This window comes from Populus trichocarpa, chromosome 18, assembly GCF_000002775.5.
Source record: "Populus trichocarpa isolate Nisqually-1 chromosome 18, P.trichocarpa_v4.1, whole genome shotgun sequence".
In the NCBI taxonomy this organism is placed as follows: domain Eukaryota; kingdom Viridiplantae; phylum Streptophyta; class Magnoliopsida; order Malpighiales; family Salicaceae; genus Populus; species Populus trichocarpa.
Window position 1 is genome coordinate 11,329,816 of NC_037302.2, and position 21,136 is coordinate 11,350,951.

The 21,136-nt window shown below is 32.1% G+C and overlaps 6 protein-coding genes across 7 annotated transcripts; 4 read left to right on the forward strand and 2 right to left on the reverse strand.

Annotated features, from left to right (window-relative positions):
- Positions 1–2,668: 2,668 nt before the first annotated feature.
- Positions 2,669–3,251, forward strand: LOC7488973 (histone H4). The gene has a single exon (XM_002325020.4). The coding sequence runs from the start codon at positions 2,753–2,755 to the stop codon at positions 3,062–3,064; it is 312 nt and encodes a 103-aa protein (XP_002325056.1). The 5' UTR covers positions 2,669–2,752; the 3' UTR covers positions 3,065–3,251.
- A 2,324-nt stretch (positions 3,252–5,575) lies between these two features.
- On the forward strand, positions 5,576–5,995 carry LOC7461583 (histone H4-like). The gene has a single exon (XM_002324437.3). The coding sequence runs from the start codon at positions 5,625–5,627 to the stop codon at positions 5,901–5,903; it is 279 nt and encodes a 92-aa protein (XP_002324473.1). The 5' UTR covers positions 5,576–5,624; the 3' UTR covers positions 5,904–5,995.
- A 4,884-nt stretch (positions 5,996–10,879) lies between these two features.
- Positions 10,880–12,342, reverse strand: LOC7461584 (uncharacterized). Its single transcript, XM_052449037.1, has one exon. The coding sequence runs from the start codon at positions 12,046–12,048 to the stop codon at positions 11,248–11,250; it is 801 nt and encodes a 266-aa protein (XP_052304997.1). The 5' UTR covers positions 12,049–12,342; the 3' UTR covers positions 10,880–11,247.
- Positions 12,343–16,048: 3,706 nt separating this feature from the next.
- LOC7488974 (histone H4) lies at positions 16,049–16,567 on the reverse strand. The gene has a single exon (XM_002324438.4). It carries the CDS (start codon positions 16,483–16,485, stop codon positions 16,174–16,176), a length of 312 nt encoding a protein of 103 aa, XP_002324474.1. The 5' UTR covers positions 16,486–16,567; the 3' UTR covers positions 16,049–16,173.
- Positions 16,568–17,814: 1,247 nt separating this feature from the next.
- On the forward strand, positions 17,815–18,499 carry LOC7461582 (histone H4). The gene has a single exon (XM_002324436.4). The coding sequence runs from the start codon at positions 17,995–17,997 to the stop codon at positions 18,304–18,306; it is 312 nt and encodes a 103-aa protein (XP_002324472.1). The 5' UTR covers positions 17,815–17,994; the 3' UTR covers positions 18,307–18,499.
- Positions 18,500–18,626: 127 nt separating this feature from the next.
- Positions 18,627–20,896, forward strand: LOC7461585 (DNA repair protein XRCC3 homolog). 2 transcript variants are annotated; one of them, XR_002979011.2, is made up of 2 exons: positions 18,627–20,629; positions 20,733–20,896. XR_002979011.2 is itself a non-coding variant. In XM_024590084.2 (2 exons), the coding sequence occupies exon 1, from the start codon at positions 19,583–19,585 to the stop codon at positions 20,507–20,509; it is 927 nt and encodes a 308-aa protein (XP_024445852.1). In that variant the 5' UTR covers positions 18,627–19,582; the 3' UTR covers positions 20,510–20,552; positions 20,733–20,896. The 2 variants fall into 2 exon arrangements, 1 of the variants encoding a protein (XP_024445852.1); XM_024590084.2 differs by having other exon boundaries at positions 18,627–20,552.
- The last annotated feature ends 240 nt before the right edge of the window (positions 20,897–21,136 follow it).

A 21,136-nucleotide genomic window follows, 5' to 3' on the forward strand; every position in this document is an offset into this window, starting at 1 on the left:
AAATTTGAAATGCAACCATTTGAAAGTCTGTTTATTTTAGTCAAAATTCGTCATTGTTTTGGTTTGGGTGCTTGAGCAAGACTTTAACTGTTGGTTCATTTTAGTATTGGCTAGCTTTGCTTTTCTTTTATTGAGTCACGTTTGTTTCCGGAATTGGAAACTATTTTCTAAAAATTTTCTGTGTTTATTTGCCATTAGAAAAGTTGGTCAACGGAAAACACTTTTCGATCAACAAAAAATATTTTTCAGTCAAAGAAAAATTTGATTTGGTTTCCAGGAAAATGTTTTCCCTTTTGACTGTGTTTGTTTTCTGTAAAGTGGTTTCCGGGAAACCACTTTCCAAACTTTCCTGTGTTTGTTTGCCATTAAAAAAGTTGGTCAACGGAAAACACTTTTCAGTCAAAGGAAAATTTGGCTTGGTTTTCAGGAAAGTGTTTTCTTGGAAAATTTGGCCGGAAAACACTTTCCGGAAGTTGTGAAAAAATTAGAAATGTCATTATTTGTTGATTATATCAAATTTGATCCTCAAACTTTTGATTGTTATATATAATTTGTTTTGAATATTTATTTTTCAATTCCATCTCTTAAAATTTAATTTTTATATTAATTTTGGTCCTTATTTTTATAATTGGTATTTGCTTTTTTCTTATCATTTTTTTTATTAAAATTTTTTATCTATCAAATTTGGTCCTTATTTTTTTATTGTTACTTATTTTATTTGAAATAATTTTTGAAATATTAATTATTATTATTTTAATTTATTCACCTTTCATTTTTTTTAATTTTTTAGATTTGATCTCTATTATTTTAATTATTATTTATTTTATTTGAGATAATTTATAAAATTATATTTTTTTTCAATTTCATTCTCATTCAACTTTTTAATTTGTAAGATTTGTTCCTTATTATTTTAATAAACTTTAGAAAAATAAAACATTAATAAGTTATTTTCCAGCTCATTTTCCATGACATAACCAAACACTGGAAAGTGTTTTCCAACTTATTTTTCATTACACTACCAAACATCGGAAAATACTTTCCCGGAATTCACTTTCCAAAAAGAAACTACTTTCCAGCAAACAAACAGGACCTTGGAGTGAATTTCTTCATCGTCTTGTTAAGGATGTTCTTCGCATACATTCTAAAACATTCTAACTTTTCTTTTAGTTTGAATTTTTATGAGTTTCATCATTCAAAAATGTTGAATGAGTTTGAGTTTGTTGTGAATTAAGTGTTATAATATTCTTATTTGCTTTATTTTGATTATCAATTCTCATGATCGAGTTATAGATTTTGAAGGTTGACTCGGGTCGATTCAGTATGTTGTTGGCACAATATTTTGTAATAAGATGTTATCTTGAATTTATTTTGATTCAAATTATGTTTTTACTAGTTGTCTTAATTGTTTTTGAACATGTCGAGTTGATTGGGTCATATTAGATATCTCTCACGCAATTTAATTTAATTTTTCTACTAGAAAAATATTAGTTACACCTAAATGTTTCTTTTTACATTAAAAAAATAATGTGACTCGCAGCGTAGCGTAAACCAACAATCTGCTAATTATTAAATAGAAATGTTTAATTTTTAAAATCATGTTTAGATGCTCATATTTAAAATTTAAATTGTATAATTTCAAGTTAATTTATTTTTGGATTTTAATTAGAATTATATATTTTAGGTTAATATTTTTGAATTATATATGTATAATATGTATGAACAACACAACCCATAACAACATGACAAAATGCTCCAAAACCTAAACATATCATCCTAGTTAAAAACAAAACAAAACGCCAACTAGAGCAGAATTCATGTTAGCTCAAATAAAAATTAATAGTTTAATATAATGAGTTTTCATTTATTAACACAGCTCAGTAATCAAAATTAATCGAAGTAGTCAGTAATAATAATAAATTTTCGTCTATATAGTTTCATCATAAATTTAAATATTATAGATTAAGTGGGTAAATGTTAATCCTGTTTGGATAAAACATATACAAATCCAGAATTGTAATGTAAAAACAGATACCACTCCAAGCCCTCTCATGGAGCATGGGCTCACTCCAAACAGAGCCCATAACAAAGTTTTCCCCGAGTACTATTATGATTTCACTTGTATTTAGATGTATTTTAAAAATATATTTATTTAAAAATAAATTAAATTAATAATTTTTTTAATATTTTAGTATACTAATATAAAAAAATAAATTATTTTAATATATCATGTGAAAAATATTTTTTAAAAATACGACACTATAAAATTAAATACATAGTTATATGTGTATTCTAATTTTTAAATGCGAAAAAAAAGTGTTTTTTTTATTTCACTTTCACAATCATTTTTTTTTTGAAAAAAAGGCCAAAGCACCCAAAAAAATAATTAAAAAGCTTAAGTTTCTGATTCTATTAATTGAAACCATAGGGTTGAGATTAGAGTAAATAAAAATAAAAATAAAAATATCAAAGTATACGAAATGAATAGTATAGGGCAGGGACTCATAAAAGCTTTTGAACACCTTTAAAAACAACGATCCACCTCTCCCCGTTTCCTCCAATCACACCCAAGAACTTAAAATCCAACGGTTCACAATATAAACCACACCCATCGCGCGGATCGACACTTAATCCAATGGCTACCACGCCGCCTCCCTCTCTATAAAATTAACCTCTCCAAGTCCAATCACAGGCAGCTGCAATCATAAAGCCAACTTGAGATTTTTGAGAGAGAATCAAGGAGGGTTAAGCAAAGATGTCAGGAAGAGGAAAGGGAGGTAAGGGACTAGGAAAGGGAGGAGCCAAGAGGCACAGGAAAGTTCTTCGTGATAATATCCAGGGTATCACGAAGCCTGCGATTCGTCGTCTGGCTAGGCGTGGTGGAGTCAAGCGTATCAGTGGTCTTATCTACGAGGAGACCAGAGGCGTTCTCAAGATCTTCCTGGAGAACGTGATTCGTGATGCTGTCACGTACACTGAGCACGCTCGTCGCAAGACAGTGACTGCTATGGATGTTGTGTATGCTTTGAAGAGGCAGGGACGCACTCTCTATGGGTTCGGTGGTTAAGGGATCTGGGGATTTTCTGGGCTAGTGGTCGATTTAGGGTTTTTATGTGTTTCTTGGGTATGTGGTTTGATAGGCATTAGGCTTCAGCTTTACAAGTAGTGGTAGATATCTGATTCCTCTGCTTGCAAAACGTCATGTATCTCTCTCTTGATACTTGTTCTATATGAAAAGCTCTTATTGCTTCGTATTCTGTTTTCCATCTTGATTAGCTTTAATCTCCTGATTCAATCTCTCAAACTGGGTTCTCTTTGCCCACTGAGAATTTGTTTGAAATCAGTAACAAGATTAATCATTCACACCACTAAAACGATTTATGGTTAAAGTAAAATTGAATTTGAGTGTTGATCCGGAAATTCAAGACAGAAAAGGTGGATTTAGTTGCTTATATATATAAAAAAGGGACATAACATGTGGTTTTGTTCCGTTGTCATACACTCCCACTTTGAGCTTGATCTATGTTTTGCTTTTGGCATGCCATATATACTCATCTGGAATTTCGGGATTCTAGGCGTGAAGAAGTAAGAATCCGAAAGCTGCCGCTGCCGCTTCTGGCTTGGATGCATCGCCAGTGGCCGAACCAGAATCATGTTGATCATTCAGACTGGAAATTCAGTTGAAATGTTCGATTTGCTGTCTTCCATGTTGATCTCAGTGAAATGATTGTTGCTTTCTATTGGGTTTTCTAATCTCATTTTGTCTTATTGACCTGCGTTTTGCTTCTCAATTCTTTGGAATTTTCTCAGGACAGAAGAATTGCTGAAGACATGTCTTCCGTTCATGAAAGTTGAAACTATCAATCAGACGATAGTTTGAAACTGGGTTGCCTGTATGAATGCAATATCGAATACACAACTTGCAAGCAAAGAATTTTGGTTGATTCATCAAAAAGAGAAAGCATTTGAAGTTCTTAAATGAAGAATTTTGGGGTTACGTCAGTACAAATCTTTCCAATGGAGGAGGATTGAGATGCTTCAACTGCGTCTCCCATGAGGATTTTTATTGGAATTTTACAAGGGAAAGCTGTTCTTAAGTTTAATTTAATGGGCCTAAAACTGTAATAAGGGAGGTTTAATGGGCTTAAATATCTACAACGTTAACAAATGTTTGGTAATGAGTTATGCAGATCTAACCTATTTGGTAAAGAAAAATACACAGTATATTGTGTATGGACCCTACATGATTTTACGTCTAAAATATAGGGAAAGAAAAGACATTCTTGCTCACTGTGCATGCTAATTGCACTGTTCAGTGAACAGTGTAAGAGAATTGCACTGTTTACTTAAAAAACAATCAACAGTGCAATTTTCTTGCACTGTTCACGTGAACAGTTTTTTAGTATGTTAATTTTTTTTTAAAAAAACTAGTTTAGAATGAATTAAATTCACTCGTATTGTGATATGAACAATATTTTTTTTCCTGAAAAACTAGTATGGAGTGAATTAAATTCACTCGCACTGCATTGTAATATCAATTTTATACTTGATAATATTTTATCTAATTTTATTACACGCTCAAAAAATTATGAAAACTGTAATTTTTATTGGATGAATTTTGTACGTAATGGAATTATAAATAGTTTAATCGAATAATAAAAAATATTTTATATAAAGTATTATTTATTTCATGATGTAATAGGAGTAATTAATTCTAATATTTAAGTTTAAAACCATCAATATTAATATATATATATTTTAATTATTTTATAATCTCAATTTCAAAAGCATTCTTAACCAAACACGTTAAATTATTTTTTCTTCAACATCAATTTCAACCACAGTTTTAACCAAACACCTATTTTTTTCAAATTAATTTCAACTAAAAGTACTTTTTATAAAATTGACTCATATCATAATAATTCTCACATAATTTAATTTTAAATTTAAACTAAGTACAAAGTTAAATTAAAAGATTTTAAGATTTACATGCTACATATGAAATAGTTCTTATAATTTAAATATTTTTCTTACATTATTTTTTTTATAATTTAAACGCATGGTTACACAACCCTGTAAACTACCGAATGATTGAGCTATAGCTGTAAGAAGAAGTAGTTTTATTTTTTGAAACGGGATAAGGTATAAAAATGTTTCTGACAACACTTTTTTTTTTTTTTTTTTTAATTGTAGCGTCTCATGACACTTCCAATTTTCCGTGAGCAAGTTAAGGATTCCCTTAATCATATGTGTATATAAAGGTGCCTTCATGGGCTAAAGTCGTTTCGCATTTTTTGCTAACGAAAAATATCAAAGAAATTGTATTTTCACCCTCGAAATTTTAAAATTTCAAGCACCCCAAAACCATCCCCTTAAAAATCCCGCCTTCCAAAAAAACAGCCCAAGATACCGCTCTCCCAAAACCCAAACTTTAACAACCAATCAACTTCAAGCACCCACAATCCAACGGCCAGTAACCTAAACTTAACCTCTCACTCGGATCGCTATCTAATCCAACGGCCACCATACAACCGTGCCCTTTATAAAACCAGCCTGCCAAACTTCCCCGAACAAACAATAAAATCAGATCAAAATATCTCCTAGAGTAGAGAAAAGAAAAGAAAAGAATGTCAGGGAGAGGAAAGGGAGGTAAGGGATTGGGAAAGGGTGGAGCCAAGAGGCATCGTAAGGTTCTTCGTGATAACATCCAGGGTATCACCAAGCCTGCGATCCGTCGTCTGGCTAGGCGTGGTGGAGTCAAGCGTCTCAGTGGTCTTATATACGAGGAGACCAGAGGTGTCCTCAAGATCTTCTTGGAGAATGTGATTCGTGATGCCGTCACCTACACTGAGCACGCTCGCCGCAAAACAGTGACTGCTATGGATGCTGTGTATGCTTTCGACTAATATAACTTCTTAAAAAAAAAATTCAAAAAATAACATAATTTAACCAAGATTAATGTATAAAAACTTATCACTTTGATCATGAGACTAATATATTCTTGTACAAATCAAATAACAATAAATTATAAAAATTAATTTTTAATCAATTTAATATGGAATGATAAAATTAAAAAAAATTAATTAAATAAAAGATATAAAAAACAACCCGAGTTAATTCAGGTTAATTTGGTAAGCATTATTCTCGGGTCATAAGAGCAGGATAACTTAATGAAAAGTAAATAAAACAATTCTTGTAGTTTAATTCTTAATTAAATCAATATTAAAGGATGAAATTAAAAAAAATAAGAAAACAAATCTGATTTAATCGGGTTAACCCGCTAAATCAAGTTAAGTCGTCAAATCTGAGATTCGTGTCATAATTAAATAGATAAAATATTAAATGATAAAATTAAAAATAATTAAAAAAAACAAAGCAAAGCACTATTTTAATGAATAATGCTTTGTGAGGAAAGAAAACCCTTTCTAGTTTAATTATGAAATGACATTAAATTGTCAAGAAAGTGAAAAAAAATATCAACGAGAAAATAAAATTAAAAAATAAAGATAAAAAGCACTGTTTATTAAACAATGCAGTGCACAGTAAATTGGGATAGCATGCTGAGTAAATGGCAAAAAGTTTTTGAGTGTATTACTGTAATGCAGTTCATAGTGAATAGAGAGAGCATGCATAGTAATGCACGGTAATTAAGAGGCCGAAGTCTTTCAGTGTTTTACTATAATATAATTACTTGTAGAAATAAAAATAATTATTGTACAATATTCAATACCTAAAGCTTAGGAAAGTTCAAAATTCATCCGTGTAAGGTTTCTCATTTACATAAATTTATTTACTTTAGGGCCATATTGAGAATTGATATCAAAGTGTAGGACTAAAAATGAAGATATAACAAAAGACAAGATAAACTAAGAACTAAAAAAATCCAACGGTTATGATTCGTTGTGTCATGGAACTATGTTGAACATTCGTGTCCTCGTATTTAAATTTAACACGTTAAAATTATTTCTAAATTATGTTGCAATTGAGGTTCGTTTAAATTTAACATGTTAAAATTATTTCTAAATTAAATTTTTATTGGCCCTCTAGGTTAATCTGAAAATTTTTGGATTGATCCAGTAATATGTGAATCAAACTATTTTTTCGAGTCAATTTCTAAATTGAATCTAATACCGGGAGAAATGGGAGTTTTGTTTGTAGTTTTACCTGAAATTGGTGTTTAATCACTTGCAACTTTTTCATACATAACATAACATAGATGATTTGGAAATTGGACGGTGAAATATATATATATTTTTATTAATATAGGTATTCGGGCTAATTTATATGTACCTTGATAAAATCTACGGGTCTTGAAGCTAACAATCATGTAAACCTTTAATGATTCTGAAAGGACTCGAACTCATAATTATTAAAAAATAAATTTAAAGTCTAACCAGTTAAACTATCTCTCAAAATTAAATATATCTTTAATTATAGCAGTTAAGTCTTTTTGATATTTCAATCTTAATTACCATAATTTTATAGAAACCTTGCTGCTGCTGAGATGAGATAAAGATGGGATGACTTTTTTTTTTTTTTGGTAGAATCCGTACTGTGACTGCCGCGGACTAGAAATTTTAACAATGAGTATTCTCCACAGGATCTTGTTGGATCTGCCTCGTTGATTTCTGACAAGTCGTTGTCATTTTCATGTAGCAGGTTTTGAACTGAATGATAGCATGATTCTTTTTGCATGTGAAATAATTATTTCATCTACCAGTTATAACTGAGTGTGCAAGAGCATTAGCTAACATACTACAAGGATTTGACTTTTAACATTATGCTTTTCTTATTCATATGTCAAGCACCTCGCTATTTTTCTTTTTATTCTTCTTCCTTTTCTTTTAGTTATTTTGTAAAAAGCATGGTTAAACTTAAAAGGTTGACATTTTTAAGTAAATGTTTACATAATCTTTTTATGTTCGAAGAAATGATTCATCGAAATAATAAATCATTATTGATATCGACACATCTGAGAACACCAAATGTTGGGGAGTTTCTTTCTTTAATAGTCTTTCTTTTTCTTGTTGCAGGATATCTCATTTGTACACATTTTTTCTTTGTTTCTCGAGCTTATAATGAGTTACAGAAAGAGCTAAAAAATATCAAATCTTTGATGATTCCATCATATATGATTGAGTTGCGAAAACTTCTAGATAAATATTCTATATTTGAACTAAATTTTTCTAGTTAAAAAATCTATTTCTATTTGCTCTTGAACAATTAGGAGATTTTCTTGAAGAAATGTGAGGTTTTGTTTATGGGGGTAACATGTTATGGGGCTGTGGTTTTCCTTACGGGGTCCAATCAATATATTCTAATTTATTTTTTAATATCAATCTCATAAATATCATACCAAATTATAGTATTTCTAAACAAGTTTTTGGATAACAAGCCTAAGAATTTTTTTTATTGATGATAGAGATGATATTGATGTGAGTGACAATATCAATTGTGACCTCGATACATAGCTGAAGCTTCTAACTAGGATGAATGCACTAAGTATGGATATGATGTCGGAAATAAATCGATTTATATCACCCTTCAATTCAAGTTAGCAAAAACAATGTCTCCTTAGATAATATGAATTCCAAACATTCATTATATGAATGCTATTGATATTGTTTTGAATTATATTCCCTAAAGTGAATCTCACTCTAATAGTTCTAAATAATTTAAATACATGCATTAAGATTACAAATACTTCTTATTTCACAACAACAAAAGCATATTTTCACTCTTTTATATAGTTAGGGATTTCAATTGGAAAAGAAAATGTTCCATGCTAAGAGATTCAGGTTTGTAACCATGGGTTTTAATGTACCAGATCTTATAGCACTTATATATATATATATATATATAAACAAGTATTTTTGTTTGATCCCAAAATAAAAAAAAAAATACTTTCTTGAAAATTAACCAAGCTAATTTTTTCTTTAATTAGAAAGTATTTTTTACTTATTAATTTTTCTAACAGTAAATAAATACAGAAAAATCTTAAAAGCGATTTTAAAAAAATTATTTTTTATAAAACAAATATATATAGCGTAATCTTGTTGATACTAGTAAAGGATCATTTTGTTCGTCCAATTTCTCTTTTTGGGCATGCATGGAGTAATTTGATCACATATTTTAATGAGAGAGTTCCTCTCCTTTTTTCAAATCTCCCCCAAACGCAAGAATCAAGACTGTCCTGAATAAATCCAACATAACTAAACCAAGAAATGATGCCAAATTATTATTACAATTTCCATGTTCTCTCCCTGTTAATTATTCAAGACTGCTCACTCTACCAAGCTAGCTGGTATACAGTGAAATAAGATAGTCTTTGAAGCACTTGGTCTGTCATCGTTTTATTAATTCTTGCTCTTCAAGTGTCTGGAGAGCATGATTGAAGATCAAAAACCATTAAAGAAAGTAGACGAAAGGTTATGCGAAGAAGATGACAGGATAAATGACAGTCAATAATGTATTAATTAGCCCAACGTCTGGAATTAATGAAGCTAGCCTTTACCTTTCAAAGCAGTCTAGCCTATCATTATTGATCGCGCTCAGTTCCCATATTTTCTCCCCTAATCTATTTTGATAATTATTGCTAACAAAACATACATCTATGTCTTTTAAGATTTATGTAAGAATCAACAGCCGGATAACTCAGTTAAATCGGATAACTCACTTGAATTTCATTTTAAAAGTATATTTTAAAAATTAATTTTTTTTTGTTTTAATTACTTTTTTTGTTTTTAATTATATTGGTTTGATATTAAAATAAAAAAAATATTATTTTGATTAATTTTTAAGTGAAAAACACTTTAAAAATCACCAACTACTATAATATTAAACATGCTATTAAGATATAATTGCACTTACTATATATATATATATATATATATATATATATATATATATATATATATATATATATATAGTTTGGAATTTATTTTATGCAATGAATAAGCATCATTACCGCAAGAGACAAAATTTTATCGACTAGGAATATCAGGGCCCTAGCTTAGATTTATGGAACAATAATATATATTGTTTTTTCATATAGTTAATATATATTTTTCCAGATCCTGTTCTCTTTAGCATTTAAAGCCATGATTTCCGCCATTATCGCTATTGACAACATAATACTAGTTTCATAATTTGGCAAGGATCGACGCCTCGCTATTCTTTGCTTCATACGCGAGAATGATTTTCCCCCCTCTTCGCATGGATGTTAAGAATGATTAAAGACGCGGATAAATACTTCAACTAGTTGAATATATAGCCCAAAACACTGTATGAAATATATATATATATATATATATATATATATATATATATATATATATATATATATATATATAATTTTTAATGTGGCCATTATAGGCATGCAAAATGGGCAAAGCTCACTTCAACACTCTTGATATAAAGCAAAGAATCATTCTAAGAACAAGTGTAGGGTTGCAGCAAGGTCAACAAGGAAGCCGGCAGCTTCATTTCTTAATAATTGTTTCGATTTTTTTGGTCTCTGCTTTATATATGTAATTTTCTCCCCTTTTTGTTAACAGGCATGCTTTATAATGTTCTCTGTTACAGCATCTCCAATGGACATGCTCAAAAAAATTATTATTTTGCCTTTTCAAGTCATCCTGTAGTGGTAAACAAAACATTATTTTATTATGTTTTTATCCTATAGATAATAATAAATAAATTATAAATATCAAGGAATTCGATCTATAAATATCCATTGTGTCATCTCAACGTATCTCCACGTATGAGCTTAATTTCATCAATTTGTGACGTAAATTTCATGGAGAAAAAAATATTTATTGAATATACGAGATGGATCTTGCACCAACTCTATAAAAAAGTAGATATAAATACAAAGGCAAAATTCCAAAGGTGACATTATCATTCATATATATGGTATAAAGACAATTAATTACATCGGTATTACAATTTAATTATGCCATTCGCAGGACTCTCGTGATCATCATTCACTTCTGTGTATACCCGGCCACCTAACAAAAAATAAAAATAAAAATAAATAAAAACAAACCCACAAACCTTAAATGCTCAATTACGAAGGGGCCATGAACATGGATGTTCCATCACTCTACTCTATCAGAAAATCGACTCCCCTCTACGTAAAGTCACAATTACATTACCCTGAAACACAGGGCATCATATCAATCCAATGACCATATTACCCTCACCGCACATATCCGACATCACCTGCCATGGCACCTGCCAGCTTCAATTCTATACCCGGGGCACCAGGAAAGACGTTGCTACAGCAACACTGGCAGGATCCTTGCAGCTTAATACTCTAAGCAGCCTGCAAGAGCCCTTGCTAATACAACTCTGGTTAACCGGAGCCTTCTTTCCGTCGGTATCAACTGGTGGGAACATGGACACCGAGTAATTCCGGCGACCTTGCCGGCTTTTTATATCGCTAAGGTTCATCTCTGTAGGGGGCTTGACCACGCCGAACATCAGCAGATACCATCGGGGCTTTGAGCCGGTCTTTTTTACATCACTTTTTGCATGGATACTCTTTAATGATGAGCTACTTCTTTCAATATCCAATTCCGATGAACATTTCTTAGAGCTGGAAAACCTTTCGAGTTTGCGATAATCCAGGGACCGACTGTTTCTCATGAGTCCAATATTGTTCTTGCTACTACTTGAACGACATACAGAACTTTGCAACTCAGATAAAGATTCACATCGGCGACGAAAAGAAATGCGTTGCTTGTCTTCTTTAGATTGGTTTTGGGGGGTGAAGTACGGTTCTTTGACGGGAACGAGCTTACCCCGAAAGATGATATCTTCAGCTGAACGCATCTCTGAGCTTAGGTCGCTAAAGAACTCGAAGAATTCAGCAGGCTCGGATGATGATCTTGCACCACTGTGGAAGGCTATATTTGGGCTTTCTTCGTTCCTGCCTTCCAGTGGGAAGTCGCAAAGAGAGAGTGCTTCTTCTTCTTCTTCTCCTTCTCCTTCGTGTCCGTGTTCTTGTTCTCGATCGTGGTGGAGAACAATATTGGAATAATCTCCCATATTCTGGGCCGGGAGAGAGAAATCAAATGTTTTTGTGGTTTCTATGTTAAGAATTTAGGATGATCGGTTTGCTTGTAAGAACGAGATATATATATTTTTTGTCTACTTCTCCCTTGCTTTCCTTGGCAGTTAACAATGCGTTGTAAAAATAGAGGAGATGGAGAATATAAAAACGCATGCTAGAGTGAGAAAGAAAAGGAGAGAGGCAGAGATCACGCTGGATCTTGTGGGCTATTTAAGTAAGTTTTGTTTCGGCTTTCTAGAAGGGAGAGAAAGGACGAGAGAGATATAGAGAAAGACACTTGGAGAGATGATAACAGGGGGAGATGATATGGACTCTTACATACGGAAGAAATATATTAACATTAATTAATAATTAACATGTATTAAAATAGCTTGGCTTTAAAAGCTAAGTTTTTTTCTTCTTGTCCTAGAAAACATTTTGAGGACTTTTTATTTTAAAATTTAGTTTAATGATTTTTTTTATATATAAGTAAATTAAGTTTTCATAATATAATAAATTTAACAAATTAACTTGAGTTTATTCAAATCAATTTAATATATTATTATTTTATGTTTTTTAAAATAAATACTATCTTTGAATTAAATTATATTTTTATTGGTTATCCTAATTATCTTTGAATTTATAAAATTGACTATTATATTATATTATATTAATTTTTATATAATTTAATTTTTTATTATTTGAAAACATATTAATAATGATAAAATATTTATTTACATGAAAAAAAAATAAACTCGAGCCGCCAGCAAGAAACAAGATAAGAAAGCGAGGAGAGACTTGGTATTCTTTCCTTTTCAAGCATTTATGAGCTATTTTAGATTATCACTCGATGTCATGCCCGCGTGTTACTGTGAGCTTGTGACATATCTATGTATTATTGTAGATTTTAAAAAAAATATATGGAGAAAACTGTTGTAATCTACAATGTTTTTAAGAAAAAACTATAAAAATAATTTTAGAAAAAAAACATAAAAAAACGAAAGGAAAAAAAACCATGTAAGGAAACACTGTAGCAATTTATAGTATTTTGTGAGGAAATATACCGTTGTAATTCTCAACCAGCTCAATATTAAAAAAATAAAATTGACAGAGACAATTTAAAAAAAAAATATGTGGGGAATGACTATAGCAATCCACAGTGTTTTAAAGAAAAAAAGTACAAAGTTAAATTCTCAACCAGCTTAATATTAAAAAAATTGAAGCAACAAATATAATTTTGAAAAACATCATATAAAAAAACAAAAATCATAAAAAAAACCCATGTAGAGAAACACTACAGCAATCCACAATGTTTTGTGAGGAAAACTACAGTTGTAATTCTTAACCAACTCAATATTAAAAAAATAAAATCGACAAAGATAATTTTGGAGAAAATCATAAAAAAACATAAAAATCATGTGGAAAAACACTATAGCAATCCAAAATGTTTTAAAAGAAAAAAACTACAAAGCTAAATTATTAACTATCTTAATATTAAAAAAATAAATTCAACAAAGATAATTTTAGAAAAAAACATATGGAAAAACACTGTAGCAATTGATAATGTTTCAAAGAAAAAAACTATAAAGCTAACTTTTCAACCAGTTTAATAGTAAAAAAAATAAAATTGACAAACATAATTTAAAAAAAAAAACTTAAAAATAAAAAAAGAAGAAGATAGTTCTGGAAAAAAAAAATGAAAAGAAAAAAAAAAGCATGTGGAGAATGAAAAAAAAAAACAAAAAACAAAAAAAATAGAATAAACATGTGGGGAATGGGAAAAAAAAAAACATGTGAGAAAACCTAAAATATTTTCCCCACACGTTTTAAAAGTATTGTTAACTAGATTGCTGTGTTTAAAGCTCTTTTTTTATATATATATATTTTATTTTAAGCAGGTTACGTAAGTGTCCATTAAACTATTAAAGTGCTATATTTAGTTACCAATGCCTGTCTAACATATTGTATATTATCCATATTATTAACTTGATGAATCATTTAGCTATATATTTGAGGTAATTATCACCACGTCATCAACAACCCAACATCTACCTTTTAAAGAGCCCAATTGGCACAGTATTATTGTCGCTTCCATTTCGTGGATTACCATTGACACTTAATTAATAACTGTTTAGGATTTTGATAATTTTTTATTTTTTAAAATTTATTTTTTATATTAACACATTAAAATAATTTAAAAATATAAAAATACAAATTCATAAACAAAAATTATATATTTGGTAAATACTATTTGGGCCGGTTTCCAAATAATGCCCAAGTCATTCCATGTTAAAATATTGAAATAGAACCCTACTAAATATATATTCGAGAAATATACCCAGCAGAAATCATGCACCTTCTTGACAAGAATCGGACAGTTCGAATATTCGACTTAGTTATAGGAAAATAAAAATAATTGGCAGATTAGTTGGAAAATCAAAACTTAAATGCTAATATAAGAGTTCATGTCCTTGCAACGGCTTGTGTATATCTTAATGACGTAAGGGTCTTATCCGATTTTTAATTCACTGTGGCACTGTATCTGTTGCTTGTAATTTCGCACCTTTATTAGCAAAGAGGAAAAACAGGGTACTTTTTTTAATTTTAAAGTATTCAACTAATCCGGTTTTAAGTTTGTTTTTAAAATGGTTCTGTTCAAAAACTAAAAAAAATAAAATCGATTTGATTATTTATTTTGATCCAAAACCGGACCGAACCGAACCGAAATGAAAATGCTCAGCCCTAATTTTAAGTGTTACAAACCGTAAAACTACTAGAAACTTGCATAATTATTAATTTTAAGATCTTGAAAGATTAATCAAAATACATATAAATTGATCCAAATATTCACGATTAAAAAAAACAAAGTTCTTTTTGTGCACTTAAAAAAGCTAGAAGATTACTCAAAGTTAAACTTGTTAAATATTTTTGTTTAAAACAGAGTTAGGAGAATATTTATGTCAAATTAAAAATTAGATCCATTTAATTTTTTATATAAAATATTAACATGATTTAAATAAACTATAAATGAATAAGAAATTATTCTCAAATAATTTTTTATTGATATATTTTAGAAAAACTCAACTCTTTAAAACTCATTATTTCACAAAGAAAAAAAAATGTTTTTTGATGGTTTATTTAATGGGAATATAAAAAGTCAAAACTAAACTAAAAAATTACTCACTTTTAAATAGGAGAGGAACTAAATAAATTACGCTTTGAGTTTAAACGCATACGTTTGATTGACATGTCTCTGCATCTCCCTTGCTCTGGTCGACACTGGGAAAATGAGACTCCTTAACTTATATACAGTATCTGCTTTCATGCGGAGATGGGACAGCTTCGAAAGGCAACCACTTGATGTCAGCCTAATTCTTGGATTTTAAATGGAAAATTAAAATTTAAACAATTTAAGTACTTGACATTTGACAATAAATTCTCAACCGTTGGATCAAGCCAATAACTAGGGAAGGAAACATGCTGTTACATATGGTCCTGTGTTTTCCGGAATCTATTTTGAAAACCACAACCGCAAAGGCCCAATGCCAGAGATTGATTCGGTGAGGACGAGGCTATTATAGGCCTGTCAATGGAAGGCGCTTGATGTTCCCTATTTGAGTCCTAACGGCCTATTAAGGCAGGCTTGGAGGCCCGTCAAGAGAGGTTCATTTGAAGAAGCTCAAATCCCCTTTCACTTGGACAGGCGATTTCGAAAAAATAACGCTGCAATTCGTTCCTTCTCTGGAATTCATAACAAAATCTTCTACATAACCTTTAATTACAATTCCCCGATTTGTCATAGCTTCTGCCTTTTGGGACTTGACACCAAGAAAACAACTCTCTGATCCCCTTTCATTTAGATTTTGATTTTCAGCGCAAAACACCAATGATTCATCAAGTTTTTGCATGATGGTTATTTCAATTTTCTCAGTGTCCAAGCAGGATTCCACAGCCAAAACATTCTAAATCAAACACACAAATCGCACTCAAGAGAGATTCGCAAACTTGTAAAATATTCATTTACTCTAAACACTGAATTTCATCTCCAACTTTAAACTGAATAGATTTTGAAACAAGATAACCCTAACCCACTCTACACTACCAACAAAACAAATATCCCTTTAACCACCGAACCCGTATAGTGTGCGGCCCTGCCTCTTCAAAGCATACACAACATCCATAGCAGTCACTGTCTTGCGGCGAGCGTGTTCAGTGTATGTCACGGCATCACGAATCACATTCTCCAGGAAGATCTTGAGAACGCCTCTGGTCTCCTCGTAGATAAGACCACTGATACGCTTGACTCCACCACGCCTAGCCAGACGACGTATGGCAGGCTTGGTGATGCCCTGAATGTTATCACGAAGAACCTTGCGATGCCTCTTGGCTCCTCCCTTTCCCAATCCCTTCCCTCCCTTTCCTCTCCCTGACATTTTCTCTCAAAGAATTCCCTCGGTTTGATTTTTTCTTTTCTTTTTTTATTTTTGCAAGATTGCAGAGGAGGAATTTGGAGGGCTGGTTTTATAAGAGGAGAGGATTTTTGGTGGCCGTTGGATGAGGCGTGGATCTGTGTGAGGGCTGGGTTTGGGTTTTCGGTCGCTGGATTGAGAATGCTTGAATTTGATTGGTTAAAACATGAGGGGGCGGATCGTGTGGATTAGGAGTTTGAAATAGAAGCGGGGGCAAAAGAGTTTGGAGGGGGATTTTCCCTCACAGAGAAAACACAAATCTTTTTGCCGCCTTTGGTTTACGCAGAATGTTGTTTTCAAATGGATTTTTATTTTACCGCCACGTGGGCGAAGGCCTCTATGAGGTCATGATAAAACATCAACGATTGTGTGAACTTTTAATAGCGTTTGAATATAACCCATTTTTTAATAGCGATTGAATGCAAAATTAATATTAAAAAACATGAAGTTCTATGTTTTTTTTTCAATTCAGCTTTTTTGTTTTTTGTTTTTTTATTTAATTTTTTTTAACAATAGTTTGAGTTGCTTTTAAATCAATTAAATAATTACTATGTTATTTAATTTAAAATTCAAATTACACAAAGAGTCAGGTTAATAAATTTTTTTCTTATAAATTTCTTTTTTTCTTTCTTATTTTGATCTTTATATTTTTTTTATTTGTTAATTAAGTTATCTTTAAACTTGTCAAGTTAACTGAGTTACTTTAATTCATCTTTTGTATAATTTAATTTTAAATTTAAATTAAGTAAGAAATTAGATTTGACTATATTTAATAATAATATCTAATAATTTTCTATAACCTATATTTTTTTCTTTATTATGATCAAGAATTCCATATAATTTAACTTGATTATAATTAAATTTGATTATAATTAAATTTCTAATTACTAATAAGATAATATTTTTCAAGATTATCATAAATTTTTTTGACCTTATTTTCTTAACCTATCAAATTATATATCATCGTGTATGACATATGTCAAATAAAAATGGATTTATAACACATATCACAATATTGTTTTGATATGATATGATGATTTAAAGAAAATTTGAGAATTAGTCCATTAAGGACCGATGTAATATGATGATTTAATGAAAAATCGAGTTTTTGTCACTTAAGGACTAAATAAATAGAAGTTTTTGAAACCATAGGGTTGAGATTAGAGTAAATAAAAATAAAAAGATAAACATATACGAAATGAATAGTATAGGGTAGGGACTAATCAAAGCTTTTGTACACCTTTAAAAACAACGATCCACCTCTCCCCGTTTCCTCCAATCACACCCAAGAACTTAATATCCAACGGTTCAAAATATAAACCACACCCATCGCACGGATCGACACTTAATCCAATGGCTACCACGCCGCCTCCCTCTCTATAAAAGAAACCTCTCCAAGTCCAATCACAGGCAGCTGCAATCATAAAGCCAAATTGAGATTTTTGAGAGAGAATCAAGGAGGGTTAAGCAAAGATGTCAGGAAGAGGAAAGGGAGGTAAGGGATTGGGAAAGGGAGGAGCCAAGAGGCACAGGAAAGTTCTTCGTGATAATATCCAGGGTATCACGAAGCCTGCGATTCGTCGTCTGGCTAGGCGTGGGGGAGTCAAGCGTATCAGTGGTCTCATCTACGAGGAGACCAGAGGAGTTCTCAAGATCTTCCTGGAGAACGTGATTCGTGATGCTGTGACATACACCGAGCACGCTCGCCGCAAGACTGTGACTGCTATGGATGTTGTGTATGCTTTGAAAAGGCAGGGACGCACTCTCTATGGGTTCGGTGGTTAAGGGGATCTGGGGATTTTCTGGGCTAGTGGTCGATTTAGGGTTTTTATATGTTTCTTGGGTATGTGGTTTGATAGGCATTAGGCTTCAGCTTTACAAATAGTGGTAGATATCTGATTCCTCTACTTGCAAAACGTCATGTATCTCTCTCTCTTGATACTTGTTCTATATGAAAAGCTCTTAGTACTTCGTATTCTGTTTCCCATCTTGATTAGCTTTAATCTACCGATTCAATCTCTCAAACTGGGTTCTCTTTGCCCACTGAGAAATTGTATGAAATCAGTAACAAGATTAATCATTCACGCCACTAAAACGATTTATGGTTAAAGCAAAATTGAATTTGAGTGTTGATTCGTAAATTCAAAGACAGAAAAGGTGGATTTAGTTGCTTATCAAAAAATAGAAGGGACATAACATGTGGTTTTGTTCCGTTTTCATAGTCTCCCGCTTTGAACTTGGTATTTGTTTAGCTTTTGGCATGCCATATATACTCATCTGGAATTTCAGGATTCTGCGCGGGCAGAAGTAAGAATTTGAAAGCTGCCGCTTCTGGGCTGGATGCATTGCCATAGGCTGAATCAGAATCATGTCGAACATTCATACTGGAAATTCAATTGAAATGTTCTATTTGCTGTCTTCAATGTTGATCTCAATGAAATGATTGTTGCTTTCTGTTGGGTTTTCCAATCTGATTTTGTCTAATTGACCTGCGTTATGCTTCTCAATTCTTTGGAATTTTCTCAGGACAGAAAAATTGCTGAAGACATGTCTTCCGTTCATGAAAGTTGAAATTATCAAGCAGTTGATAGTTTGAAATTGGGTTGCCTGTATGAATGCAATATCGAAGAATGCTACACAACTTGCAAGCATAGATTTTTGGTTGATTCATCAAAAAGAGAAAGTATTTGAAGTTCTTAAATGAAGAAGTTTGGGGTTTACGTCAATACAAATGTTTCCAATGGAGGAGGATTGAGATGCTTCAACTGCGTTTACCATGAGGATTTTTATTGGAATTTTACAGGGGAAAGCTGTTCTTAAGTTTAATGGGCCTAAAATTGTAATAAGGGAAGTTTGATGGGCTTAAATTTGATGAAGACGCCCTATCAAATGCAATATTAAACTATGGATTTCGCTGGTTAAGAAACAAATTTTTTTTTGTCGTCACCATTTCAATGTTAAAAAGGATTATTTTGAATTTTTTTAATCTAAATCATGTTTTTTTATTTTTTATCTTAAGACTTTGCCGGTATCATAACAGCTCTCACATTAATTTGGCGCCATGTCCCAAATTCAATCTGATCCCTCAACTCACAACAATCTTCGTCCCGCATTCATGACACCGCAAAAGCTTCTCCCAGTCGAAAAATGCTCACTGGGATGCCCCATCCTAGACTGCTGCATGGGCGGAGGCATCCCTTGCAACTCCATAACCGAAATCGTGGCTGAAAGTGGTTCCGGCAAAACCCAACTCTGCCTCCAACTCTCCCTCCGCGCCCAACTCCCACCCTTCCTCGGCGGCCTGTCCGCTTCCTCTCTTTACCTCTACACCGAATTCCCGTTTCCCACTCGCCGCCTCCACCAGCTCTCCAGTGCCCTTCAATGTCAATACCCACAAATATTCGTCAGCAATTATGATCCTTGTGATAGTATATTTCTGCAAAGTGTAAACACCGCAGACCAACTGCTCGATATAATGCCGCAAGTAGAATCATTTCTTGAAAACTCAAAAACCCGGTTGCCTGTCAGAGTGATTGTGATCGATTCCATGGCTGCATTGTTTAGGGCTGAGTTTGAGAATACAGCGAGTGATCTTATAAGGAGGTCGTCGTTGTTTTTTAAGATATCCGGGAAGCTAAAAGAGTTTGCGAAGAGGTTTAATTTGGTGGTGCTGGTGACTAATCAAGTGATGGATGTTGTGGACTCTGGAGAGGGATTAAACGAGGTAAGGATTGGGAATTTGAGTGGTATGTATTCGTCTGGACGAAGGGTTTGTCCGGCTCTGGGATTGTCGTGGGCTAATTGTGTAAATTCGAGGTTGTTCTTGTCCAAAGATGAATATGAGAGTGGTTTGGTGGGTGGTGGTGAGAGTGGTTTTCTGTCTAGGGAAACGAGGAGAAGGCTTCACGTTGTTTTTGCGCCACATTTGCCTGATTTGTCTTGTGAGTTTGTGATCAGGAGAGAAGGGGTTGTGGGAGTCAACAGATAAACGAGGAGATGGCTTCACGCTGTTTTTGCGCCACATTACCCTGGTTTGTCCTGTCACTTTTGTTCCTCATTTTGAGCTTGTATTCACTTCTTTACATGGAGGCTTCGCTTCGGCAGAGAAGTGAGATTTTCGTCCATTTCATTTATTCCCTGTGTTAATATACAAATGTTATTATCTGTTCTCATCAGTGGTTTCTCTTGTTTGTTTTTTCATCTTCAACCAGACCAGCACTTTTACGATGGCTGCACTTCCAGCATGTAAAGGAACCATTTATATTTAACAGCCAAAATATCTTCTATACTTTTAGATTAGGGGAGCAGACCCATGATGTCAACTCTTTTGCTTGCCCTGATTTATATTAAGAGTAGTAGGAATTACAAATTTGAAGAGTTACTTCATAAAACACATTTAAGTCATTCATTCATAGAAGTTCTGCCAACTAATCTTTAGGTTGCATGTAAACTTGACTGCATATTGTGTGCTAAACATGCAGTCATATCTGAACAAATAAATTTGTGTTGCATGTAAGGAGAGGAGAGGTCTAGGAGTGGTTGGTAAAGACAGGTAAGTGATGAACTCAATGTATGCTGACCTACTATATGTTGTGATGTGTTGTATGCATGGAGA

What these genes read in the sequence shown, in the direction of transcription:
- LOC7461582 (XM_002324436.4), top strand. Translation starts at nt 17,995, where the DNA reads ATGTCAGGAAGAGGAAAGGGAGGTAAGGGATTGGGAAAGGGAGGAGCC.
- LOC7461584 (XM_052449037.1), bottom strand. Translation starts at nt 12,048, where the DNA reads ATGGGAGATTATTCCAATATTGTTCTCCACCACGATCGAGAACAAGAA.
- LOC7461583 (XM_002324437.3), top strand. Translation starts at nt 5,625, where the DNA reads ATGTCAGGGAGAGGAAAGGGAGGTAAGGGATTGGGAAAGGGTGGAGCC.
- LOC7488973 (XM_002325020.4), top strand. Translation starts at nt 2,753, where the DNA reads ATGTCAGGAAGAGGAAAGGGAGGTAAGGGACTAGGAAAGGGAGGAGCC.
- LOC7488974 (XM_002324438.4), bottom strand. Translation starts at nt 16,485, where the DNA reads ATGTCAGGGAGAGGAAAGGGAGGGAAGGGATTGGGAAAGGGAGGAGCC.
- LOC7461585 (XM_024590084.2), top strand. Translation starts at nt 19,583, where the DNA reads ATGTCCCAAATTCAATCTGATCCCTCAACTCACAACAATCTTCGTCCC.